Raw genomic sequence first — 26,990 nt, forward strand, 5'->3', positions numbered from 1 at the left:
AATGTTATTCTGGCAACACTGAAAATTCTTCAGGTTCGTTTTCTGTTGTAAAGTAAGTTGCATTTCATTACCTCCTTTCACTTATGAAAAACAAGTAAAAACAAAATGGTAAAATTCTTATTATTTTTAGTATGTCAGACTCTTAATATAGCTGCTACGATTTTCAAAATTGTTATTGTATATTCATTTATTTTATTTCTGGCCTATATTTGGTAATATTATAGTCTTGGATTTGTAAGTAGTGGAGTGTCTCCTTATGTTTTAGTGAGGTGCTCTACTAACTGCCAAAATCTCTAAAAATTTCTGGCTCTGTTTCAATCCGTTACACTTTTATGAAGAATTGATTGATATAGGTTGCATGTAAACACTCGCTAGATATACCCCAACGCCTCGAAACTAAATTATTCCCGACTAACATATCACTTAGTTATAACATTTTCCCCTCTACTTTTCTCTAAATCGAGAACTTTGAAGTGAGAACTTCCAATAGACATAATATGTGAAATCATTCGCAACAAAAATAGTAATCTAATAATAATAATAATAATACATGTTAATGCTAAAAGATTTAATTCTGCTCAGTATTCAAATGTTTTTTTCTTCTTTTACACAATATTAAATACATTTTCAACAGAGCCTGATATTTGACATTCCACAAATGTAAGTACATCTTCAGAATTGAGTATACTACATAGTGAAGGTAGACATTACCTTCTTATGATGTTAACCTGATAAAGTATCTATTCCAGACAAGAAATACATTCAACTAACAATGAACAACAATTCAAATATCCTAAAATTGGCATACACTCAACGCATAATAAATATCATACTCCTTTTTTTATATATATATTTATGTATATATATTTTTAGCTACAAATACTACGCAGATCAAGACTTATTATTTTTTTTTTTTAATTCTATCTAACGCTACACTGTATATTCAAACATAGTTAAGTGTCACTCATTCCACGTAAGGAAAATAATAAAATCCTCACAGTTACTAGAAATAATATAGAACTGAGGTATTATAATCTTTTGTCTTCCAACTTATAGGAATATCATTACATAACTGATACTATATAGTACCTTTGTTTACTCTATATGAGAAATTACAACTGAAAGTTACTGCACACTCATTTACCAAATGAAAGAAGAAATTTTTTATGTCTTATGAATACAAAACAAAACGCTTTCACACTCACATACAAACCTGAGAACATTACTTTCATAAAATGGCTACTTGGGACTTGCACACACTATTTTCTTACAAGGACGATACACCAAATTTATGAAGAAAAAGAAAAGAAAGGGGAAAATGATTAATAACTCTTACTAGGTAGCAGGAAATTAAAAATAATAGTAATAAAATAGGTCATACATTTCCCTTTAGTGTTTTCGTAAGGAAGAAGCGAATTCATATCTAGTTATTATTTATACAGAATCTGATCTTCTTCACGTTAACTTCCAAGGAGTGTATGACACAGAAATCCAGCATTCCAGGACCAAAGAGGGCCAAATAATTTCTGGTTTAATAAATATAGGCACTTGTGGTATTCATGTGCCCCCTAAGCACCTGGAACAGCTATAATTAGTCCAATACGAAAGAAAAATGCAGTTTTAAAACAACTGAACGAAGGATCTGACCTAGAACACGTCACCTTAATCATAAAAAGAAAATATTATACACAAAGTAGTAATCAATCACTTTTACCTTGAAAACAAAATTACTGTACAATTAGGATCATCACTACTAAGAGACTGTTTATAAAAAATTTTCAAACTTTTATTGGATGAGCAAGTGGACCTGTTTACCATAGAAACAGCATTTAAAAAAAATATTCCAAGTGTACAAATTGTATGAGGTATTTCTGTCATGTTGAAACAAAACTAAACAAACAAAAAAACAAAAAAAATATAAACTGTATAACAGGTTTTCTCATAAGGTAGGAACATGTATAACCTGAAACATAAAGCTAGTTGCTGACCTTAGAAAAGAAAAGTACATTAAAGGTATAAACCGAAAGCTTGTGAGGAAAATAAAAGGGGAGGTATATTCTACAGCACATTTGCTAACACAGACAGTATTAAGCAAGACACAAAAAGATGTATTAATTACATTTTAAATTTTTAATTATACACATTTTCTTCCTTCTTGTTTCCGTTTTAACGAATATTAGTTACTTACATTAAGCTCATCAACACAACTTTTGTTTTTAACCATAGAAAGCTGCCACCATATTATTAAGCAACTACACACGTATACATTATAAATCCTTGTTGTTTAAGATCGAACATACATTTATTCCTTTAATTTAGTACACAAGAATGAGAACACATGGAATTATGAAGGAAAAAAAATAATAATTTGGTTGCATTTCCAGAAACAAAATTTCAGCTTAAATCTTTATGTCTAAGGTTTTGTTTCAATTTCTATGATCAGAGGAAGAACAAAGGGGCTATGTAGTCCTCTCATTGAAAATAAATGTTTCTATTTCCCTTACATGTTACAACCGTTTGACCGTGGAAAATATTCTGGTTTATAGGGTGAGCTTGCAGCAACACAAGAAAACTATTGAAGCACTGACTTCGTACACATTTGGAGTATGAATACAAAATAAAATTCAGTTGTTCGTTCATATGTACAAACTAAAATCAAGAATAATTAAAAAAGACAGCAGCAATATTTTAGTGCACGTACGTACAGACGAGATAAGTTTTGACGTTAATCATTGTAATCAGAAGATGGACGACTTTCTACAGTGTGACCACGTGTAAGTCGTGCCGGTTTATGAGTGTCATTTCTAACCTTTGTTCTTTTATGACGACACGGGAAAATCGATGGATATGTGGACCACAGTAGAAAAATACATTTATTTAAAACTGCCTTCTGAAATGAGTTTCTGAATTTATAACAATTTTGGTTTCTGAATTTTATTGATGACTGCCGTTCCAAACCTGCTTAATTTTTGATGGTATTCAAACTTGCAATATACAGGACGGATAGCTGTTGCAATACCTCATCTTCAGGATACTCGTAATACCTCATCTTCAGGATCCCTTTTATGAAACCGATGTTTTATTAAGATACAAAGCTTAAAAAATAACCACAAATATTTGAGCAACTAATTTACTTGAAATCACATTATCTATGTTTTAAATCATACTACTGAGGCCAGCACAATAGGCAACAAAATTAATTATTGATGGAATAGCTCATAAAATTCTGTTATTTTTATCTATCTGCCATTTCATTTCACCAATACTGATTCTAGAATCAATGTAAAACGGACGCTACATTCGATGAGAATATACCAAAAGTATTAAAAACGTTAAATTGAATACTTTCGAAGTGCCTTATTTTTTCAAACACGGTAGACAAAACTTTTCCCTCCTACATGCTTCAGACTTTTTGATTCCAAACAGTGTGATGGGGTTTGAATTAAAGTTATTTCTATTTTAATTTAAAAATATGTGGCTCAGATTATTTCCTGGACTTTCAAAATTATTTACCGTTGAATAGCAATAGAATTATCTGGGAATTAACCCAAATTAACCTAAACTTCTATCCTAGTACAGTGAAACATTCGTACTTTTTTTTTTTTTTTTTTAACCTTCCTACCGTCCTTAACGGCAAAAATATGTTTTATATCGGTGTAAAATCCTACCTTTTACGAACATGAATAATTTTCTTAGTCCCTGAACGTTTTAGTAAACTATTCATAAGCATATTAGAAGTTCATACGTACTGAGCACAGAAAATATTTCCTGCAATTTGAAAATAAATCTGCAAGAGAAAACACTAGACAAAACCCTTTTCTTACAATGTCTTTTGTGATAAATCACGTGGTGAACCTCCATACAAAGCAGATGCGAAATGAATTTGGAAATTATTTCCCTTTTTCCGTCCACAATAAATTGCTTTTTGCTGGGAATTTTAGAAAACCTCCAATAACGCAAAGCAATCGTTGAAAAAGCGATATGATCCCAGAGTTCTATGCGAAACTTTTCCCTCTTCCCATTCATGCTTGCATCTTCGTCTGCAATCCCAAATGACACTATGTCGATATTAGTCTACATTTATAACTAATGCATTTACTGTACACAGCGTAACTACCGCATAAGCTGTGAGTAATCTAAATTTTGGAAACGTTTTCTAACAGACACCTCTTATTTGCAGACTTACTGCAATGTTATTTAAATTTTGATTTATAGTACTTAATCGGAAGAACAATCATGAAGTGAATTTTTTATATTTATATTTTCTAAATCTGCTCTCTTGTTATTAGCTTGATTCATAAGTAGCTTGCTACTATTTCTCTTGTCTTTCGTTCCTTCTTTTTAAAATAGAAGTCATATATTTTCCCCCTCAGGCAGCTAAGGCCCTATTTCATTCCGACACACACTATCTCGCAACGGTGCATGTTGTATCTTTACATGTATGTTCTACAATTGTGTAGTCAGGAGAACGTTCCGTAACCCGGTGCACTACTTCCTCGTGGTAGATTTTGTGCAGTTTAACTTAATGAGAAAGCGAAACAGGATTCTTTGAAATCTGTTCATTCTGCAATTGGTAAGATATAAAAAAAAAATATAAATTTACTTGAGCAAGGGAGTATTTTCCAACAATACTAACATTTTTCATGGTAAAATATTAAATACGCAGGTGATATTCAAAAATCAAAACTGATATTGTTGCTGCGCCTTCAAAAACCGCTATTTGCACTTTTTCTCAAAATGAGATTTTTACAGACTCAGGGTCCAACTGTCGTAACACTCGTTAGATGAATTTTTACAGAATTTCTAACTCACTTCTACTACGCCATTCAAGAGGAAATAAAACGCTTACACGGACAACGGTAGAATCAAATTCACAATATTTCGTTTATCACGGTAGACACTACTAGCTGTTACACAGCGCCTAATTCTACACTTTATCTTCAAATATAGACTTATTTATTTTTCTGAAGCCATAAATGTCCAGGTCAAGAAACCATCGAGAACTTATCAAAATTGCTTAAAATACACCTCGAGAATCGTCTCAATGCTACTTCAGATGCTTGCAAATAGGAATGTAAACAGAGTTTCTCGCTATTGTAAATGAAACCCAGTCGTTAGTCATAATTTGGTAATGGGGAGGTCAAGTGAGTTCGAATCGTACTCAAGCCGCTATGCTGGCTCGTGCTTATTAGTTTCCGTCTTGATGACATCATGTAAATACAAGCATATCAAGCAAATCTTGTCTTTCTTGAATGTATACTGGCACCTGTAATGCATGGTTACGATTCTCTAGAAACATACGTACACAGAAAAAAATAAATATTTAATGCCTTTGGTCACGCAATGAATCTACAGCATATTACAAAATTAACTAACACTCACTAAATCTAATGATGATAATCTGCACTCTATATTTAGTTTTCGACTGTAATGGCGGAAAGCAAATAAAGTTGTCTTTTAAACTGTAGAAGACCACCGATCTAAATTGTTGCAAAATGTTATTAAAACTACATTATATTAATTATAATGTCATGTCAATTGGTATATATATATTTCAATACCTTTCATACTCTTTGAAGCCTAAAGATGACATTAGAATGCAGTTTCACTTGAATAAACTAATACTAACGGAACTGAATGTGTGCTTTTAGATGCTGACTGAATATTCACGTACAAGAATAGTTTTGCTGAAAAGAATTACTTTCATTAAGCGTTGCCTTTTGTAACTGAAGTTTGGGTAAGGCATATTGTCTTCGGGTAACAAATTAACATAGAAAGAGGTAAATAGGTGAATGAATTCACTGCCACAGGTTGCCTTATCTTTACCTTCACGTTTAAATCGAAATTCGAACATTAGCCTCACGAATCATATTAAATATTACCAACAGAGAAGTAAAATTGTCTAAAATTCCTTAATGTTGCTTTATAAAGTAACGTATGTCAATTTAAATAGGACTTGAACTCATCTGAGAATTCATGACAGCGATGAAGCTTAATATTTGTTACATATTTCTTTGGACTGCAATGTACAATGACGAGAATAATGTATATAAAGAAGATTCATTAGAATCAACCGAAGAGAAAATTTGTTCTCCACAAGAGACTTTGATAACCAAACTGTACCAATTTTCTATATCAATCTAACATTATTTTCATAATTTGCTTTGTTTAGTTGACGCCTCCAAGCTATCGCGTATGCTATTGAAGATGGATGAAAAACTAAAAATCGAAGAGCACGTGCCAACCAGCCAGCTATTAGGAAGTTCATTAGGTGACTTAAAGGCAATGATTCCTGCCAATGAATATGTTGTATTGAAATTTCCTTAAAAAAAAATCTAGCAATTATATCCAAAAACAAGTCTTGAAAAGTTTTGTTGCATCAAAAAAAAAAAATAAATAAATAAAAATAAAAAAAATAAATAAATAAATAAAATAAAAAATAAATAAAAATAAACGAAGATAATATTCCAGAATAATATAACGAAGATAATATAACGATCATCATACAGAAAGTAATACCAGCTGCACGATTCTACCAGTTCAATAAAAAATTTAATTCAGCGTTCTTACATAGAACTGCAACATAAACCAGTAGTACTTAACTTTTTTTTTCCGAGTACCGGTAGGAGTACTTAACTTTTTTTCATTCAAGTGTTACCTTAGATTTAAGCTATTCTCATTTCAAATTATATCAAAATAAACTATAAAATATATTATTAATTAATTAAATAACCCATTTTAATATGAAGAGGAAAATTTAATAGAATTATATTACAAAATAAAACAATGTTACTTTAAATTTCAAGTACCTCCTATCGCGTATCCCAAGTTGAACACCACTGATATCAATTATACAAATGTATCTGCTGCAACTGAATAATTCGATTGGAAGAAAATACAAGCTGCCAACAAATTATGTACATTATACTTAAGCCATATCGATCTTGTTGCGCACATTCTAAACTCATTAATAATAAGGTAATAATTATTTATATAGTATATAGTTCAAAGTAAAACATTTTTCCGCTCTAAATTTGAGAATTGGTGTAATGATCTTCCATCATTACCCAAACCGAACGTTTAAGTTGTTGCTATAAAAATACTATTCAACCAAATCAGAGTATAAAAATTACACATATATATTAATAACGAAATTCATAATTTGAAAAAATAAATTTAAGAGCCTGACTTATTAAAATTAATACAAATTTTACCATTTTTCCTTAGCTTGTTTTATCATAAGTGAAAGGAGATAATGAAATGCAACTTACCACAATCATAGATAATATTATTCTACAACAGAAAATATGAACCTGAAGAATTTCCAGTGTTGCTATCCATAAAAATTACAGTGTTGCCAGAATAACATTTCCCCCAAACTTTTAGTTAAGGCAGCGACTAGAGGAACAAACTCAACTGCATTTGATTACGTATCATATTGTCTTGGAATCCTGTGAACTACTTTTTAAATAATACTTGTATTTAATTTGTAATACACAAAGTAGTTTTAACATACAGTTATTAAAATTAAATAATGTTATTTCAAAAGTAGTTCACAGGATACCAAAACAATATGATACGTAATCAAAAACAGTTGAGTTCGTTCCTCTTGTCGCTGCCTGGCAACATTGTAATTTCTATGGATACCAACACTGAAAATTCTTCAGGTTCATATTTTCTATTGTAGAATAACATTATCTATGATTGTGGGAAGTTGCATTTCATTATTTCCTTTCACTTATGAAAAACAAGAAAAAGAAAAATGGTAAATTTTGTCATTTTTAGTAAGGCAGGCTCTTAACTTTCGTGGTGACCACTTAGCAAAAATAGATAATACAACAAAGATTTATAATGCGAAATTACGATCAAACTGGTTGTTTGGTGGTGTGCGAACACTAAGTACTAAGTCATATATATAATATATATGTATATTTCGTACAAACATAGCTTATATTGTAATTTTCAGCGTTATTTGGTGGGAGAGAACGTTATGTTAGTATGTACATGTGCGAATATAATTTACACTCTTTCTTCTTCCTACCGTTATATATATGTATATCTCTCTCTCTTCTCTACTGTTACGTACCAAATAACACACGATTATCACACGCATACACTTCCACATACTCGAAGATATTTAATGCTACCATTAGTAACAGAATTACATTAATAAAATCCACATATGCCCACGCATTACATCAATAAAAGAGCAGGACAAAGAAAAATACACAGTGAAACAGAGAGAGAGAGAGAGAGAGAGAGAAATCTAACTCATCTTAACTACAATATATATATGTATACTTTTTTTTAACAAGACACAAAATGTTCTCTTTTGTGCAAATCTTTTGACTATTACTCTTAATATTTACATTTTTTCTCTATAAATCACTCAAATATTAAGATACAAGACGCTGATACGACAGAAATGTACATTTAATTCAGCTGCATCAAGCTTCTATCAATGAACCATTTTAAACTTGAAAAACTGGGATGGGAGAATGCGAAAGCAAAAATTTCCAATGTTACAACAAGCATTGAGCAAATAAACTCAGTCTTTACACACACAAAGAGACTTGTTCTCAACCAATAAAACTTCCGGTTCTCTCGTCATTATGATTATTATTATTACTATTATTAGAACAGGATTGAAAAAACCACTGAAACCCACATGAAAAATAAACAAATAATTAACCCAAGAGATGATTTTTAAGGAACGAAAACAAAAAATAAAAGGAACACTGAACATAATATAACGTAAAACAGGTCAGTTTTTGTTACGCAATTTACGAAACATTTGAATCATTATGCACTATTAAAAGAAATGAAAAAATATGCTTTGTACAGCTACAAATTTCAGTCACTAAAACTACGGTTTCATATGCAATGTCGTTAAATAATTATATTTTTAGTCCGATTGTAAATTATATCAAATAGAAATACACTAATATGACTTTTACTCAATTAAAATTTAAAGAAATGAATCCTGTACACTAATCACGTACTTTTCAATAAAATAAAATTCACCAAATTATCACAAACCGAATGTCCCAACTAAAATCCACCCCCTATGAAATTTTATTTACTTAATGTACTGTACGTCTACTAAAAATTATGCCGGACATATCTCAAGTACTTTACTCTCTACAAAGATAGTAAAAACCAGCCCTAACCATTTAGTAAGGTACAATGCTGGCGTTCATAGAGCGGGAACAGGAGTACAGATGGCACGGGAAACGCAAGTGAGACCTTCTTATAATGAGGCGAGAATGCTACCATTTAAACCTTTCGTTTTGGTTCGTGAAAAGTTCACAAAAATAGTCGCAACTACATTCAGTATTTCCTATCTCCTCATATTATTTAAATATGTAGAACACAAAATATTATTTCGTCTACGTACATGTTTTTGAAATATTGTTCCCTGAAAAATGCGCGAGTATAGTATTGTAAAAGGTCGGAAGCGCCAAGAAAACACAAAACTTTGGCAGTTATATTATTACGAGAAACATTAGATCAAAGATTCTACTACAATGCAGGAACGGTATTAAGTACATAACTGTTAATTTTCACTTTATCTTCAATAACTTGTAAATACGTGTAGTTTGTTACAGTATCTATTCGGCAAAGATCTACATCATAGCAAACTCTCATTCTCAAACTAAGGATAGTTGATTCGAAGTACACGCTGGCCAACATTACAGTAAGCCAGCAGCAATGAAATAAACAATACTCTACTGTTGTACAACCTGCTAAAACTGTTTTCAAGAATGGGAATATACTAATATGCCATTGGATGGGTTCTCATTGGTCCATATATTGTTTGAGCAAAAATGTAGTTTCCCACTATACTTTTCCACATCCTTCTTGTACGTTTTCAGGGCCCCACATAGCATAGTCGGTAAGCTTTCGCCTTTGGTGAGAGAGGTCCTGGGTTCAATTTCCGTTGGGAACACTCGGTCGAAACAGTATAACAGCATTTTCAGGCCAGGCATTTTTTTTTCTGAGTTGTCCTCATTCATATCAGGCAAGTGTGGGGATGGTAATGAACATACATGTTCCAGACTGCTTCCTTTCTTCCTCCTTCCCTTGATAGCGTGCTCGCCGAGGGACATTGTCGCACATACATGACGGGCTTAAGGCTAAAGACGCACGTAATGTCCAGAAATATGTATAAATAAATAAAGTAAATTATCCCTTTCGTAAATAACAATATAATTGAACTTCGAATCTGACAGCTACTACAAATGAACCTAATCTTTGTTCCTTCACTGATTCGAGGAAGACAATAATTGGCTTCTACTCTGGGATACAAGTCATGGCTGTCATAAACCTAATATATCCAACCTCTGAGAAGAAATTAATTGGTGTATTATCATCCTAGGTGCTTTACATGCCAGACCCAAAAGAAATCAATTCTATCTTTAATAGTTTTGGTCATGGGAATCGCTCGAACTTAATATATTAATAATGTCTTAATATTGCGTATACAAAACATATAGTTCCGACCAGAGGCAGATTTTTGGATGTAATTCTACAAAAGGCGCCAAGAGAACGTTTTCTTCTTTCTTTTGAAATCGTTTTCTACATTCCCCTTTTCAAGTAACTGGGTAACTTATAAAACGAAATTACATGAACTAACATTTATTTTCAAGACATCGTATAGTGCATCTGTACGTCATAAGCCATGTGATATAACTTAAACCACAGATTTCAGGGCTTAAGTATGGAACTAGAGACAGAACCTGTTTCATTTAATAGCATTTTATAAACAATATATGCGGCCTGATTTATAATTTTTTTAAATATTATTTTCGTTTCATTAAAAAAAAAAAAAAAAAAAAAAAAACCTGATGGTAAGTCTAACAAACATCTCTCCTATTCAAATGAAAAATCATCTTCCAAAGTGAATCAGTACTCTATAAGAAATAAGCGACTCTATTTATTAAATATCAAAGAAATAATCCAATCTTCCAGCTTTTTCAATAATCTCGGGAATCTAATGGTCAGATGAGCGAAAAGGAAAGAACTATGCATATGCGGTCACGTCTATATTCGGTACAACGGGAATAAGCAAATACATGTTATTTTAATACCATTTCAAGAAAGAAGAATCAGGATGGGGAGAAGCGGCACCAAAGTGCGGTCCAGCAGTGGATGTCATTCTTTCTTAATCTATTACACGTGATACTGTACGTGTTTATCAGAAATAAAACTACATTCAATAAAGGTTTCCTTCTCACAACTGAACTGTATTTTCTCCACACAACTAGGATAATCTATCGTTTTATAAATCAACTGATGTAAATATCAATTAGTGCTGCAGACATGACAATGGAAATAGACGGTAAAACGAAAATATCGTGATCGAAGAAATACATTCTCGGAAGTAAAAACCAAATTAATTTCACATTTCTAATTAAGGAGTGGATAATTAGTTGAGACACAACTTAAACTCAGTAAGAATAGCTCCATCAATTAATTAAAATTCAAGAACATAATAAGTGTAAGTGATTCACATCATACATAAACACAGTGTTCCGCTATCTTTTTAATTTCAAAGCAGTCACCCATCCTATTTGGCAAATCGAGTTTATGTTGTAGTGCTTGAAAGACAGATTGAATTAGGAAAGTAGTACAGAAATAATAAATTACTGTTTGAGTACAGCTACTGTAATAAACAACAATATTACCCGTATTGCAATATTTATCTATGTATGTACAAAATCCTTCTAGTTAATGTATTAGTAATATGAATTCCAATATAATGTCTTGATGCAAAATACGCTTTATATTAATTTAACTAAGTTTTCTCATTTCGAGTAAACTTTTGTCACAATCGAACTACGTAACTCAACGGAAGAACTAAACTAGAAATTAAAGAAATATACTCTTAACAGGAACTATAATTATAGTGGACAACATGTAAGTTAGGTATATTTGGCACTTTGTTTATCAAGAGTTAGTATGATACAATATTTGTTTTTAACAATATATTCTGAATTTATTATTGAATATTTGAGAGTAATGGGAGCACGATTTGAATAAACCCTGGAATGACCGAGGTGCTATTCACTACATGCAATGCATTTCGTGAAACAGGACAACTACTATACATTAATTAGCAAGTAGTGATATAACAGTATTTGTACCGGAAGCCAAGGTATTTTCATATTATTATCACAAATTACTCGTTTATATATATTTTCTCAGAACAGGATAAATTGTACACATTAAAAAAAAAAAAAAAAAAATCAGTCTAGTCTAAATCCATCCCTTGCTTTCGTCAGAATACAATGAAAATCAAACATATGGAATTATTTTGATCAATATTCAGACATTTGATTACATTTCCGTATTACGAAAAGGAAAATGTACACCCCAGACTAGCAATGTACTACCGCCAGTCATCTAAATAATATTCCAAAGTAAAAACTTGCTGCTAGTACACATTATTAATATGACTTGACTTCAGACGAAATTGTATTTAAATAGACGGAATACATGCCTTCAACTAACCTCACCGAAAGTCAAATTGAAATTAACCTTTTTTTTAGCACTCACGTCACCTTTCATGCAAACCTGTATTATAATTATTTTTATCCACTTTATACCAAGTCTTTGTTCAATATTAATAAACATGCCTGTTCGACATGCGGAACACTGCATTAGTATAATGTTTTGTCGGCTTTTCAGGATGTACAAAATACATCATTTGAAACTTCTACTTTCGGTTTTTTCTTTAAAAAAATTCAGATGAAGTCTCGTCCACCTTATTTAAAGAAAAATGTTTTTATCAAAGAGATTAAAAAATAATAATAGTAATAAGAAAAAAACCGCAAATATTTCCTAGTGGCCACGTTATACAACCTATGAATACAACAGGGCCAACTATTCAAGACATACATGATACAATCAGTACACAAACTGAAGCTTAAATATGGCAACCTGAAATATCAAATACACATAATCATCAACCACTCTATGATCTGCATATTCTTATATGCAACTTTTTTATAACATGCTACGATTAGGATGCCGTTCAATGTTGTCGCTGACGCTTTTCGCTGCATCAACTTATCCGTCCCTCTATTAATAAGTGATCCGCTCACAAAAATTGCTCATCAAATCCATTGATCCTCAAAGTTGAATCGTCTTATGAGTATTCTACACTATATCTGTACATTAAATTTTAGTACACACACTTTCAACACTGGACACATACATAATATATGTATATATTGTGTTCCAAGCTACTGTGCTGGCTGCTACGATAATCCTACGTTTAGTATAAACAGCATTCTTTTCCAGGTACTGTAGATCAAAAGCAGGTACTTCACGAAATCTTGTTTTCTTTTTAAACCACTGTAAAAAACACAAAGAGAAAGAAACATTAAATAACTTAAAATTAAAAGAAAAACATTTTAAAACACCACATTAAGTAATCATCCTGTAAGCTGAAACAATGAATTTTCGGAAAATTTCATTTTCCTTTGTTCGGATCGTAAAGATTAAAACCAGAGAAGTGAAACAAAAGAAAAGAAATTTGTACATGGGAAACCTCTAAGAACCGTTAAAAATGGACCATGCAATTTAATAATACATATTGATAGCCTCTAGGTGATTCCAGCTCTGATACTACCAGAGCTGAACGTGTAACGCGTTGGAATACAGCACCAGATAGCCCTCTACGCTCGTAAAGCTAAATTATATTCGTAATGGGTTAGATTAAACTCCAGTTTACATCATGCTGCAGTTACGCTCTACCCTTACTCCGAATCTTCAGTCGCCCTTAGGTCACTATGCCCTCGGGCAGTATATTCAACCTAGTCTTGATCGCAACGATCAGAAGACTGGGTTTAGAATCAGCCAGTAAAATTAGTCAAACAAAAAGAAAAAGAATGGGCTGTTTGTGTTATCCAATTTAAAAGCAATTTATTACTCATAATAAACCAGAGCCTTTTATTGTTACTGAATTTTTAATCACAGTAAGATTACTTGATTTTGTCACTGACTCTGTCAGCGCTACCTGCTACCGAATAAACGTGTTTGATTGGTCTTTTAAACAGAACTCTCAAACGTACATGCTAACTGACTAGATTACCACTAACACAACAACACAGAAATAGTCGGGAACGCGCAATAAGGGAAGTGGGGAACAGTAACTCAGTACCTATCGGGAGTAAACGTTTCAAACTCAGATAATAGCAAAACTAGAACAACAGTGGCATCACATGTTAAATTTGCAAATGACTACCTACTGTGGTTTTTGTGTTCCATACGATTACCGAGATTTTTTTTAACGAAACATAAAATTTCGTTCACTATTGTACTTGATTTTTTTTTTATTTACTTGAAATACTAATACAGGGTGTCTCAAAATGAATATCGAGAATTAAAGGTTTTGTAGTATTTATTACAATTAACTTACAATTATAAATATCAAATGAAAGAGCAACTCGAACAGTTTTGTACGCATGCATGCGAATGTACTGTTTCCTCTGTCTGCCGTTAGGAAGCGCTAGTAACAAAGATGGCGACTAGTGAGCAGAAACCTTTTTGTGTTTTACATTTTGCAAAGACTGAATCTGTAGTTACAGTGCAACGTGCTTTCCGTATTAAGTTCAATTGCAATCTACCTAGTGATAACATCCGGAGACGGTTATCAGTTTGAAAACACCAGCTGTCTGTATAAAGGGAAGAGTACGGGACGACCAAAAGTGACTGAAACACGTGTTGAACGAGTGAGAGAGTCTTCACGTGAAGCCCCGAGAAATCAATTCGGAAGGTCCAGAATTATCAGGAGATTGAGGAATTTAAGAAAGAGGATTGAAGCAGTTGTTGCAACAATTGTTCCAAACACACTGATCAAGGTTTGGGAAGAACTCGCCTACCGACTCGATGTGTGCCGTGTGACGAATGACGCTCACATTGAACATCTGTGGCAAAAATTTGTTTGAGTTGCTCTTTCATTTGATATATTATTTATAATTGTGTGTTAAATGTAATAAATACTACAAAGCCCGATATCCCCGAAAGCAATGAAATCCCGATATTCATTTTGAAACATCCTGTATTGTAGGGAACTAGATATAATTTGAAAGTTATAACACTTTTCAAAAACAAGGTAAGAATAAGTTTTGTACCAGTTAGCAAAATTCGCAAAATTTAAAAATTATTCCTTGTGGCTTGAGACTGGATACAATGAATTGCTTTGCTCTGAGTTTGAGTATTATACTTCTACTAAAATCAATCAGATCTAAATGAATCATCCCAAACCTACTTTATGGTGTCGCAACGAAAAGACACATCAGCATTTACTCTTTGTTAGGTTGCTGATTTATCACTTAGGGGCCGTCCACATATTAAGTAACGCTATTTTTGACCAATTTTGACCTCCTCCCTCCCCTTGTCAAACTTCGTAACGCAATACCGAACCCCTCCCCCTTTGTTACGTAACACTTTTTGTTTTCACCAATTTTGCTTATTTTTGGGGTTATTACAATACAAAGCTATGTTTAATGGTATAACATTTTATTACAAATGCTAGTATTCTGAATATATTTGTAGTGTTTTTTTTTTTTTTTCGTCACAAATCAAATCAAAGTACTAAAAATGATAGAACTGTAATACTATTTTAACATGAGGTTGTTTAATTAACCAGCCCTAATTTTTCGAAATTGCATAATGTCGTTTTCCCAAGGAGATTGCACCCATCCTTTTAGATCAACGATGATGGCAAAGAGGAAATACTACCGGAAAATGCAGGTGAAACAGGATCTAAAGAACTGAGATCGACCTCTTTTTCAGGGATCCAGGATGCTTCGTGCATTTAAAGTTCGCCAGTGTCGATGACGCATACCTCTTCCTCGTCGACCATAGATTCGAAGTGGCTCCAAACGTGAAGGAGCAGAGATATCTCACAATTTACACCTTTTCAAATTCTTCTTGTCGTACATCAGTTTGAGAATGCGAATAAAATCGATCTCTTCGGAAATATTCAAATTCAAAAATAAAATAATAGTAATAATAATAATGCGAGATGAATATCCGACGAATTAGGTTTTTAATGTCTTGTTTTGGTCCGCAAATCGTGGGTCGTTCCGTCGCGGAAAATATTTCACGAAAAAGATTTTCTTTTGTTCCACATGCGAAATCCTTTAGAAGAACAGAGTGGGTAATGATTCAAATCAAAGTTTTAAATAATATTCTCAGAAATATTGATACGTGTAGGAACACGAGGGCATTTTCAAGCTGTGATTACAATCAATAACAATTAATTTCAGAAAAGCATGTGCTGTAAATGCAATGCTCCGACAGCCACAAAACGGAGTTTTATTGTATTGTAGTACATGCAGGGTTCATCACAAATTATGTTGGTGTTTAGTATGTCTTCGAATCTCTCATAAAATATATATGAAAGTGACCATGTTTGTAATTTAATAATTCTTGAACCACTTGACCAATCTCAACCAACCTTTCGACATAGATGAGGCTCGAATCTGGGATGGTTTTTATAATTTCACTTTGAAGGTGCAACTTGGGGAGGGGAAGACACACAAAAATGATCAAAAATGACCGATATTAGAATCGAATCCATAGTTTTCGGCGTCGCTGAGATGAACAGTGACACTTCCGATGTCGTTTAAATCCAAGTTCAGCCCCATTAGTATTCCAACAGGGGATGGGGATATGTAAAAATAACGACATGACTGAAATTAGTGTCGAATTCATAGTTTTTGGAGTCTAAGTTGATTGGTGACAGTTTTTGCACCCTTGATGTTCAAAATGAAACTTATTCTTTCCGTACGTTTTGAAAAAGAAAAGAAATGAATAAAATTATTTGTTTAAATGATTGCATACAAATTTAAGAATAAAAATAATAATTACAGGGAAAAAATCATGCGTTACGTAGTGAAGTATTAAACCCCCTCCTAAATCTTTGCCACACTTCGTAACACAAGGCCAAACCCCCTTTGCCGCGTTACGTAATATGTGGACAGCCCCTTATTAACATTTCCTGAGCCTACTGGGAATTTCGTTTGGGAAAACATTTATTTCTTAATATATGTTCTCAACAACAAATTACGATGTGTTTAAATGAATCCGAAAGTAAAGTTCGAAAAGCACAAATACTTGTCTACGAGCTTTCGCGTCGAGAATTTCGCCTGAAACAAGGAGATGCCTTTTCGACATTATTATTCAATTTTGTTCTGGAATACTCTAAAAGGAAAATAAAAAAATAGTAATCAGGTTCTAGAGCTGAATGGCACTCAGCAGGTTAAGGTTATACTGATGATGTAAATCTGATAGTGGATTATATGAAAACACTAAAATAAGTACAACCTTTCATTAAACGCCTATAGGTGCATGGGTTTACATCTCTAGGAAAAAACTAAATACATGGAAATTAGCCGTGACGTAATACTGCAAATTATAGGTACGTTAAGATATCAACTAAAATTTTCGACAAAGTAGATACTTTCAAATATGTAGGTTCAACATTAACAGGGCAAAACCATATCTACGAATAACTTTAACTGTCAACTGAAAGCACGGGAATCCGTATTACTGTCGCAAATTCTGTCGAAGAATTTGAAGTTTAAAATTTATAAAATGATAAATATGCCTATTGTATGATTGTGAAACATGGTCCCTTATTCTGAGGGAAGAATGCAGATCTAAAATATTTGAGAATAAAATCCCAAGGCGAATATTCGTACCCAAGGGGGATAGGAAGTGGAAACTTCATAACGCGGACCTGCATAATTTATACTGTTACCTAACATTTGTTAGGGTCATTAAGTCTAGGAGGCTCAGGTAGACATCATGTAACCAGAACAGAAGAAAGTAACAATGCTTTCAAAATTTTAACTGGAAACCCAATCGGAAAAGTCTATTAGAAACCCAGGCGCAGATAAGACGACAATATTAACCCTAGGAATTCCAAGCTATTTTAGATAATAGATCATGCCAAGAAAAAAAAAGGGGGAGGGGGAAGCTTCTAGTAATTTTTCTGATAGATGATTAAAGATAAAGGAGTTATTTTAAATTTTGTTATTAGCCCATAAACATTCATGTACTCTCTTACATAAAACACGTAGGACTTATTTCGTTGTTTCTACAGAACGCTACAGTATCCTTCGTTGATGTCGAGTTAAGAAAGTGTGTAAAAAGAAGCACATCTGCCGCCAATAGTATAAAACTATTGCCTCGTTAGGTTGTATGGTCAGATACATGCTTTATTTAATTCTGAGACATGGGAGATAAAATCATCTTTGATATTCTGGCCAAATAATAGTCTGATACTTAAATTTGTATAATATTCAAACGAAACACTTCCGCGTTCCGCGTAGTCACAAGGGAGGAGGTGCTATTCGAACCCAATACTCTATTTTCTAACCTACTTATGAACTAATTTCTTATATTACTACGGCAATTTAAGTAAGCCGCTACCGACCTAGCCATCTCCATCTATTAAACTACATCTACCTTCAGCCTACTAACACTATTATGCAAACACATGGCATTCCATTCCCTATCTGATAAAATGATTTAGCAAGAAGAACCCGTAGTGTACTCTTTTAATGTGTGCGATTAAGTTTTCATTATTCTCTCGTTAAGTATAACAGATAAATAATATATGGAATCATAATGTCAGATCTTACCTGTAACTAAGGCTTTCCCTACTAAATGCTTGACTCTTTCTGTTGTTCCCCTTCAAGAGGAAGTAAATTTGAGGTAGTGGTGAAGTTAGGACCTGGTGGGGGTAACAATCTTGCTTGCAAAGCCACTCGCTCCATGACACACGATGCTGATAACCGAGCTTCTGCATCATGATCCCAACATTCTTCAATGGTATCACATAATGCCAATAAACCCTGAAAACAATAATAATAATAATAATAATAATAATAATAATAATAATAATAATAATAATAAGGCAAGTATTGGGATAGTGCGACAAAGTCAACCTAAGTGTATGTAGAGAAAAAAGAGGCACATCTTTAGTAATTCCTTTTATATAAGAAGTATTTTCGATTTGTAATTAACAGACACATGGAGTAAGGCATTTTATTGTGTTTATACCATCATCAAAATACGTACTACTAAAACAAAGGAAATGTACTCGCATTGCTCTTTGTTCCAGATTAGAGTTCAAAACCGCTGCGGCGAATTTAATCAAGTGCAAACGAAATTCGTTATTCATGATGATTCCCAAACATTTCTTTATCAATAGTATTCTGTTCTAGAGATCTCCTCTTCATAAATACATATTTTAAGTCAATTCTGAAAATGGGCGTGTACTGAGAAACTCGACTGAAGAGAGTAATTACAATCACAATTAAGGTTATCATTTTAATCCAAGTTTAGAAGTATATTTTTGGGGTTTAACCCTCCCCCCCTTTTTTAATGTATTTTGCGGTTAGGGAAAATTCCAATAACCCTGGTTAATATATACCTGTCAGGTGTGAGGACAGAGTGAGACAAGACACAGGTATTTGAAAGGTGATAGCGGAAGACTAGATAAGTAAGTGTCACGGATACATAGTTCTCACCCATCCTACTTTTTATCACTTTTAATAACGTCCGACAAGCGCTGAAATTATTTTTGAATTGTCCGGCATTTAATGCATTCTGTCTTTGAAATTTACAAGGAATGATAGAAATTTTTTAAACAGTTTGCATTATCATATTAAGATTTTCCTTACACTACTAAAATTAAAATAAACTTTGAAATCACTTTCGGAAAATACAAGTTCGGTTTGAAAAGAGAATTAACATATTTTCAAAAAGATACTATATATTAAGAGGTGTGCATTGACTACCTAGAAAAGGGATAAGCTCTCTGAAACAATTACCATGTTTCCAATGAGCTGAACTCAAAACACTAAACACAAAGTTTTATCAAATCTTTTACCCTGAATATACTCCTTTGCCTGGAGTATCTTTACGGTAAAGATGTGACCATAGATAGCTGGAAACTTTTTGAACAGTTTTCCAATGTTCAATTTGTATTTCACAATTTCTGGTGTTAACAATAGCATTGAAACATCCAGTGAACTTCTTAAAATCTGTCAAATTTCACTTTTGCAATCCCAAGCGTTAATGCAGCGACTGGACTGAAAGTATTTCTTCTAAGGAACACTCATGAGTACACAAGAAAATCTGACTTTTTCTGAATGAATGTCTTGCATTCGATAATTTAGATATTCGATAGAATTTAATTTATTAAAGACTGAGTTAAGGCCTGTGCCGTATCTTCCATTTGGTCTATTACATAGTCACATTGTCAAAAAAAAAAAAAAAAAAAAAAAAAGTATGGTGGCAAGAACATTAAAAAGAGAACACATTTAAAACAAAATATGGTGAGTGAGAACAATTGTCTCTTATTCAGTGCAATGCAATACTGCAATGCTGTGAATTATGGCGGAGTTTAGGGCGCTCTAACGAGATATTACAAAAGTGAAACAACGTGCGTGAATCAAAATTGAAATATCATGTGGCCGGAAGTAGGCATATACCATACAATCATGCTCCATATTCTTAGTTTCATTAAATAGCAATGCGGTGGGCAACCTATCAAATCAACAATTGCAAAAATGGCAACGCTAAGCAACTACATAAGGTTTTCTGCAGCACCGGTCCGCACTTGTCACTACGGACCAGAGTTTGGACGTCCCTCCTTTTCTTTTTTAAAACCAACCAACCTGGACTCTATTTTTATTATTATTATTATTATTCTTTTTATGTTTCTATTCTTTTCTTGCACATCTCTTTTAACTTTTGTTTTGCTCTGGCTGATCTTTAAGTTGAACTTATTGCTAAGCAACTCTTGCATTCCATTTGTATTATTTAAATAAGACTAAGGACTTCAACAAAAACTCAATTATTTTACAAAATTTTAAAGTAATTCCGTCACAATCATCAGTAATGGTTTTGGTTTTCTCTCACTGACTGTACAGAACTTACTGCGTAAATAATCAATTGAGAGAAATCGAGTACTTCAGTTCAAAAAAATTTTACTGAACACACAGCTTGCTTACACTATAAACTAGTGTAAAAAGCTATGAACGAAATAGAAAACTTGACATTACCGGATGTGATTTCCACGTTTCTCGAATTACTGGCCTCTTCTTCTTGTGTACCACACAATCCTGCATATCTTCCAATGTTGGATGTTGACCTACTTCCTCTTCAAATGGAAGCATATATTCAGAAATAGGTCCCTACACAATAATACAAAAAGAAAGTTTACTTCACATTTAATTATAGTTCAAAGATTTTATATTAACGTACTTCTTACACACAACTATAAGGGTTACTTGAGATGTCAACCACATATATATGTCGGGTGTTCTAAAAATGACGCCCACGGATCACAGAGCACTATTCTACAAATCAAAGTAAATATATATATATATATATATATATATATATATATATATATATATATATATATATTTATTTGTATATTCGAGTTCTCATCTGGAGACACAAATTGCACTATGTGGCAAAATGAAAATGAAATCGTTGAGTTTTACGTCCCACGGTTATGCCGGTTAGGCTAAAGGAGACGGTGATGATGAGTAATGAATGAAATGGTGGAATGAAGAAAGTGAGAGGAAACGGGAGAACCCCGAGAAAACCCACGAGCACGGTGTTTGTCCACCACAAAGTTCACTTGGCGAAGGCTGGAATCGAACCCGGAACCCCAAGCACCAGAGGTGAACGCTCTACCACTGAGCCACCGCGCCCCCTGCACTATGTGGCAACGTCGCAAATAAAGAACCACAGATTAGATCTACCAATCTATCAAATAGTTATATCGATTCTTTCCAGATGGCAGTTAAAGGTATTAATACCAGCATCACTTATTAGTGTAGCAATCGATTCAACTGCTTGTATTCGTAATGCTCATGGCTCCAAGTTAATCTGCGATGTTGCCACATTGTGAAATTTTGATTCCCCATAGCGACAGAAGGAGGCCCCGGAGAGCATACCATCATGTAACAGTTTCACTTTATTGCGGTTTGTAGAATAGTGTTCTGTGGTCTCCGTGAGTGTCATTTTTAGAACACCCGATATATATATATATATATGGGGTGTTTCAAAATAACACCGACCACGTTTGAGAGGTGATTCCTGACATCAAGATAAGACAAAAAGTATAGACCAACCTGGGGTGCCAAATGCTTCCTGTTGGAGTTATAGGCTGCCGAAAACATGAAAAATTGAACGTTAAAGGTCCATAGCTCCAAAACTATGGGACCTACTGTAAAGACTTCACTTAGAAACTAATATGTGTACTATCCAGAAATACATGTTTCAGAATCCTAAGGTACTCACGAAGCAATCTTTATAGACGGAGTTTGGCTACGGGCATATAAACTGAAGTACAATCCAACTACCTCTATAAAAATTGTTGCGGACGTACCACAGGATTCTGAAACTTTGATAAATGGATAGCGCACATAGTAGTTCCGCATTAGAGTCTTGACCCGACTACGATAGGTCCCATAGCTTTGGAGCTATGGATCTTTAAAGTTCATTTTTTCATGTTCTCGGTAGCCTATAACCCCGAAAGAAAGCATTTGTGCACCCAGGTTGGTCTATACTTTTTGTCTTATCTTGGTCAGGAATCACCTCCCAAATGTTGTCGGTGTTCTTTTCAAACACCCTATATATATATATAAATCTTAAAAGTTACCAGTTAACCAACACAAACAAGTGAAAAATACTAGAGAATTTCTACCTTACTATTTTTTCTACTACCGGGTATAATTGGTTGAACTTACAAGTATAAAGAACGGACCGTATGCCGTACAATGACGAGAAAATCGATGCGATTCGCGATTCTATCTACAATAGTTTCGTTTAAAATTCACAAGAGCAACAAACTGACGCTGCAAGTTCTCATTCATAAATAGTTTTTCTGTTCTTTCAGCTTACTGCAGCAGTGTAATATATCCCATTTCTGCTTTACTACATACATATTTATTTAGAAGTCATTAGAAGTCCCCCCCCCCTCAAGTCAAGAATATTGACGGTAGTTGGATAACGCACAGGTACATTGAAACTTGTATTTCCTCAAACACGTTCTCTGCTTGATAATAATATTTTGAATGAACTAACCTCAAGTACAGAGAGTCTTTTAAATTTTTACTTTCTTCTGCATTTAAATCGGCACTCACCAATTCGATTTTGATTTGATTTTCAGTTTAGCGTTCCTCTGAACAACGAGGCTATATGAGATATGGATCTACAACTTAACGTGGAATCCGAACCACATGAGTTCCCGCTGGGAAAAGAACCCGGGTCTCCCACGCCGAAGGCGCATAAACTAACCCCTTAGCCACAAATTCATCAATTCGAAAGCTGTATTGCGGAAACCTGTTACTAGGAATTCAATTTTAAAATTTACAGGTTTAAGCAGGAAGATCTCAATATTAAGAAAGGAAAATTTTCTAGGTTGGAGCTACTGTTTCACATGTTTCCACGTGACACCTTGCATTTTAATTTCCCAGTCCTATGAGTTACTCGCCGCTAGAGATACAAAAGGGTGATCTCATTTGGAGAAGGATACCATGAAAAGCTGACTTTTTGAGTAAAAACTGATTTTTTTATTATTATTATTTTTATTTTTTTAATTATTTTAAATTCTTTCAGTTTCTTATTCAAACATCTTTGCTTTGCTTTCCTGTACTGGGCCTAGTTACCTTGTTTGGTTTTCAATCTGACATTGCATGTCTTGTCCACAAGCATAAGTTCTGGAACTCAACATATTTCAGGTGTCACTTTTGTTGCCTCAGCAACTTATCAAGTGCCTGTAAGATATGTATCATCATGTTTCATGGGTTGCCTAAATTTAAACTTTCAGGCAAGAAAGAAGCACCATAAACCAAGAAACGGATACAAAAATAACTTCACTTCGGTATAAAATTTCTCTTCCATCTTGCTCTCCGTTCGGAAAACATGTTATTGTAAGCTGATATCATATTAGAGACTAATACATCAGTTTACAACATTTAAACCATAAACGGATATTTTGAGCCTAACATTGTATCACGTCAGTATGTTTGAAACAGGAAATCTGTGGATATAGTATAACGTTTTTAATCCCTTCCCATTTCAACAGCCTCAATAAGTTAATTTGGCTGTTACATACACATATGCTTGTTCCACGTATATTTCTACATGTCAAGTGAGTCTTTAGATCCTACAATACTACCACAACCTATATTTGAATCATAATCAACAAAATTTCTGTTAAGGATCTGTTTTTTTGCCATCTACAGTGTCTTACATCGGAAATATTAATTTGTGTGTGCAAGTGAATATTTCTGTAATGAAGTTATAATTACCCAGTTCCAATATACGGGATAACCCTAATCATAATTCAGCTGGAACCTGTATCTGCATGGACCACCAAGCCAAGACCGCATTAAAACAGGCCTGCAGGTAGCAGTAAACAGCAGGGGAATTATATACTTTACGAAAGCACATAGTGTCTTATAGATTACTAACACAATTCACAGAGGCACGGAATATTTATGGGCCCTGCATTTCTATGGTCTTGTCGCTAACAGTCCAAATTGAAGTAAACACATTTAAGATCTTCCTCTACACTGATGGTTTGCTCTTGAAGGAATACTTTTCTTCTGTATACGAAATTATGATAAATTCCTTGAGAAAATGAAACATTTCAGTTTAACGCCCCACGATTATGCCCTTTAGGCTAAGAGGGACGATGATTAAGGCAAGTGAATGATGGAGTAATTGGTGGAATGAGAAAGTACAAGGAAACGGGAGAATTCCGAGAAAATCCACGCACACAGTGTTTGCTCACCACAAAGGTCACTTAACGAGAGCTGGGATTGAACAAGGACTCCACGGACCAGAGACAAACGCTCTACTACTAAGCCAAAGTGGTTCCCTCCCAAGAGTATATTCCTTCTCCCTTCTAATCTTCCAACTAAAACCAGAAGTGGTAGAAATCTACCAACCACTTCCGGTTTTAACATTAAATCAGCTGTTGCCAAGTATACAAATCAAATTCCTTCACGTCATGTAAACGTGACACAGCTACTTAATATTTATAATACATCTAATATTAAGAAATAAGTATTTTGTCTAACATCAGGTCTCAAGTTATAACTTTAATTCCGGAAACCATAATATTTAACCTTAAATATACTTCTGTTAGTTTTATCTTATTGGACCTCAGTGCGATAATATGGGGTTAACATCACATTTAAATAAATATTCACAAGGTTGAACATGTGCTTATAGGAGCATCTAAATATGAGTCAATTCTCGAAATATTTATTCAAATCATACGCAAGAAAGAGAAAAGGCGCTCTACGATACTAAAGTTAGTGTCACGTAAACACTTTTTGCTTATGTAGGTCAAGTTTTTCTTTGTTCTTCAGATGTATGAGACATGATACTCAGACAAGAAAAAGCAAAAAAAAAAAAAAAAAAAAAAACGCAGCCAATAAAATGAAGGCGCTGTCAATATGGAGATCTATCGAGTCTAAAACTAATAAAAGATTCAATTACATCCTATAGATTTCCAATAAATCTTCCTTCCAGAGGAAAACGAGCATATGAGAATATTTTGTCAAGCAGACAGGCGGATGTTTATTGGTAATAAACGTTGTGAGATTTTTGCTTACGTCATCGGAATGTTGACTCCATATGTGTATAGGAATGCCCTGTTTAGCTAAACAGAAAGCTTGTTGTCTTAAATTACATAAGTCTGCACAACTCCTGCATTTGAAACGTAAATATTGAGCACTGAAACGCTTTAATTTAATACTAGGTGCTCCTGTAGTTACCTCACTCGCTTTATAATCTCAAGGTTCTCCTTTCAAGATCGCCGCCGGGCCTGACATTGTAACTAGGATATTTCTAGTATGTTTCTTCACTTTGTGCACAAGGACTAATCCAAAACAGATGGTAAGAGAAAAGTGTATATGTACCTACTTCTTCCCTCCTTTGGCACGGTGGCTCAGTGGTAGAGCCTTCACCTCCGGTGCTTGGGGTCCCTGGTTCGATCCCAGCTCGCGCCTTGTGCACTTTGTGGTGGACAAACACCGTGCTCGTGGGTTTTCTAGAGGCTCTCCCGTTTCCTCCCACTTTCTTCATTCCACAATTTCATTCATTTGTCATCATCACCGTCTCCTTTAGCCTAAGCGGCATAACCGTGGGACGTAAAACTTAAAGATTTCATTTCATTTTTTCTTCCTGTCTTTTGATGCACATTTCAGTGGAAATTCAAACCCCAGCTTTGTCCAAGTTTTCAGAAAGTAATTTCAGACGTTAGAGCTGTTCTTGCTAAAAATTTAAACTCACTTCCTCCCATAGGATTCACATTTCAACCAAGATGTAATTATTAATCTGCATTAATATTAATTATGTAATTTCTTCCTCCCCCCATTACTGTTAATTATGTTTCTATCCGTGTGATTTACTTTCCCTGTGCTACTATACTGTAAATATGTTGCCGGACATTCTATCACTGTTTTTCTTTCTTATTAGTTCGTTTCATTGTTTACATTTGTGTTTTATGTTGGAAAGCTACATTAGAAAGAATGGGAAATGGAACAATGAAGAGTGAATACCACTTAAAAATGTAATAAATAGTTAGTACATTATTTTGGTCTGAAATTTTTTTTTTTAAGCATAAACCTTGAAACTCCACTACCCATTTATTGTGCTCATTTTATTTAGTGTCTAAATAAATAGGTCAATAGTTCCTCATAGTTCCAAATAGTTCCAAATAGTTCCAAATAGTTCCTGATACATCTATTAGAGGCAGGGTGAATTAGCGCACTAACTACATTTTCGTTGCTTGGCTGGATTTAGTTCAGTCCATGGTTAACATATAGCGTTGGAGTGGCTCAGGCCCATAAAGGTTGTCATGCCAGTGGTTAGTTTTATTCTAGAAAAAAAAACACAACTATGCCCAAAATTTTCATAGTCAGTTTAAC

At 33.7% G+C, this 26,990-nt stretch overlaps 1 protein-coding gene across 4 annotated transcripts in view; it reads right to left on the reverse strand.

Annotated features, from left to right (window-relative positions):
• Nucleotides 1-553: 553 nt before the first annotated feature.
• The window catches only part of put (activin A receptor type 2 punt), an 83,307-nt gene continuing 56,870 nt past the window's right edge, over nucleotides 554-26,990 (reverse strand). For all 4 annotated transcript variants that reach the window (XM_081749158.1, XM_081749157.1, XM_081749156.1 and 1 more), the window contains exons 9-11: nucleotides 21,093-21,224; nucleotides 18,663-18,875; nucleotides 554-13,359 (exon numbers count right to left, since the gene is read on the reverse strand). In XM_081749158.1, coding sequence (XP_081605284.1) covers nucleotides 18,684-18,875; nucleotides 21,093-21,224 — 324 coding nt within the window. In that variant the 3' untranslated portion in view covers nucleotides 554-13,359; nucleotides 18,663-18,683. The remainder of the gene's footprint in view (nucleotides 13,360-18,662; nucleotides 18,876-21,092; nucleotides 21,225-26,990) is intronic.

Source organism: Thermobia domestica, chromosome 2, assembly GCF_964235325.1.
Source record: "Thermobia domestica chromosome 2, izTheDome1.hap1.1, whole genome shotgun sequence".
Taxonomy (NCBI): domain Eukaryota; kingdom Metazoa; phylum Arthropoda; class Insecta; order Zygentoma; family Lepismatidae; genus Thermobia; species Thermobia domestica.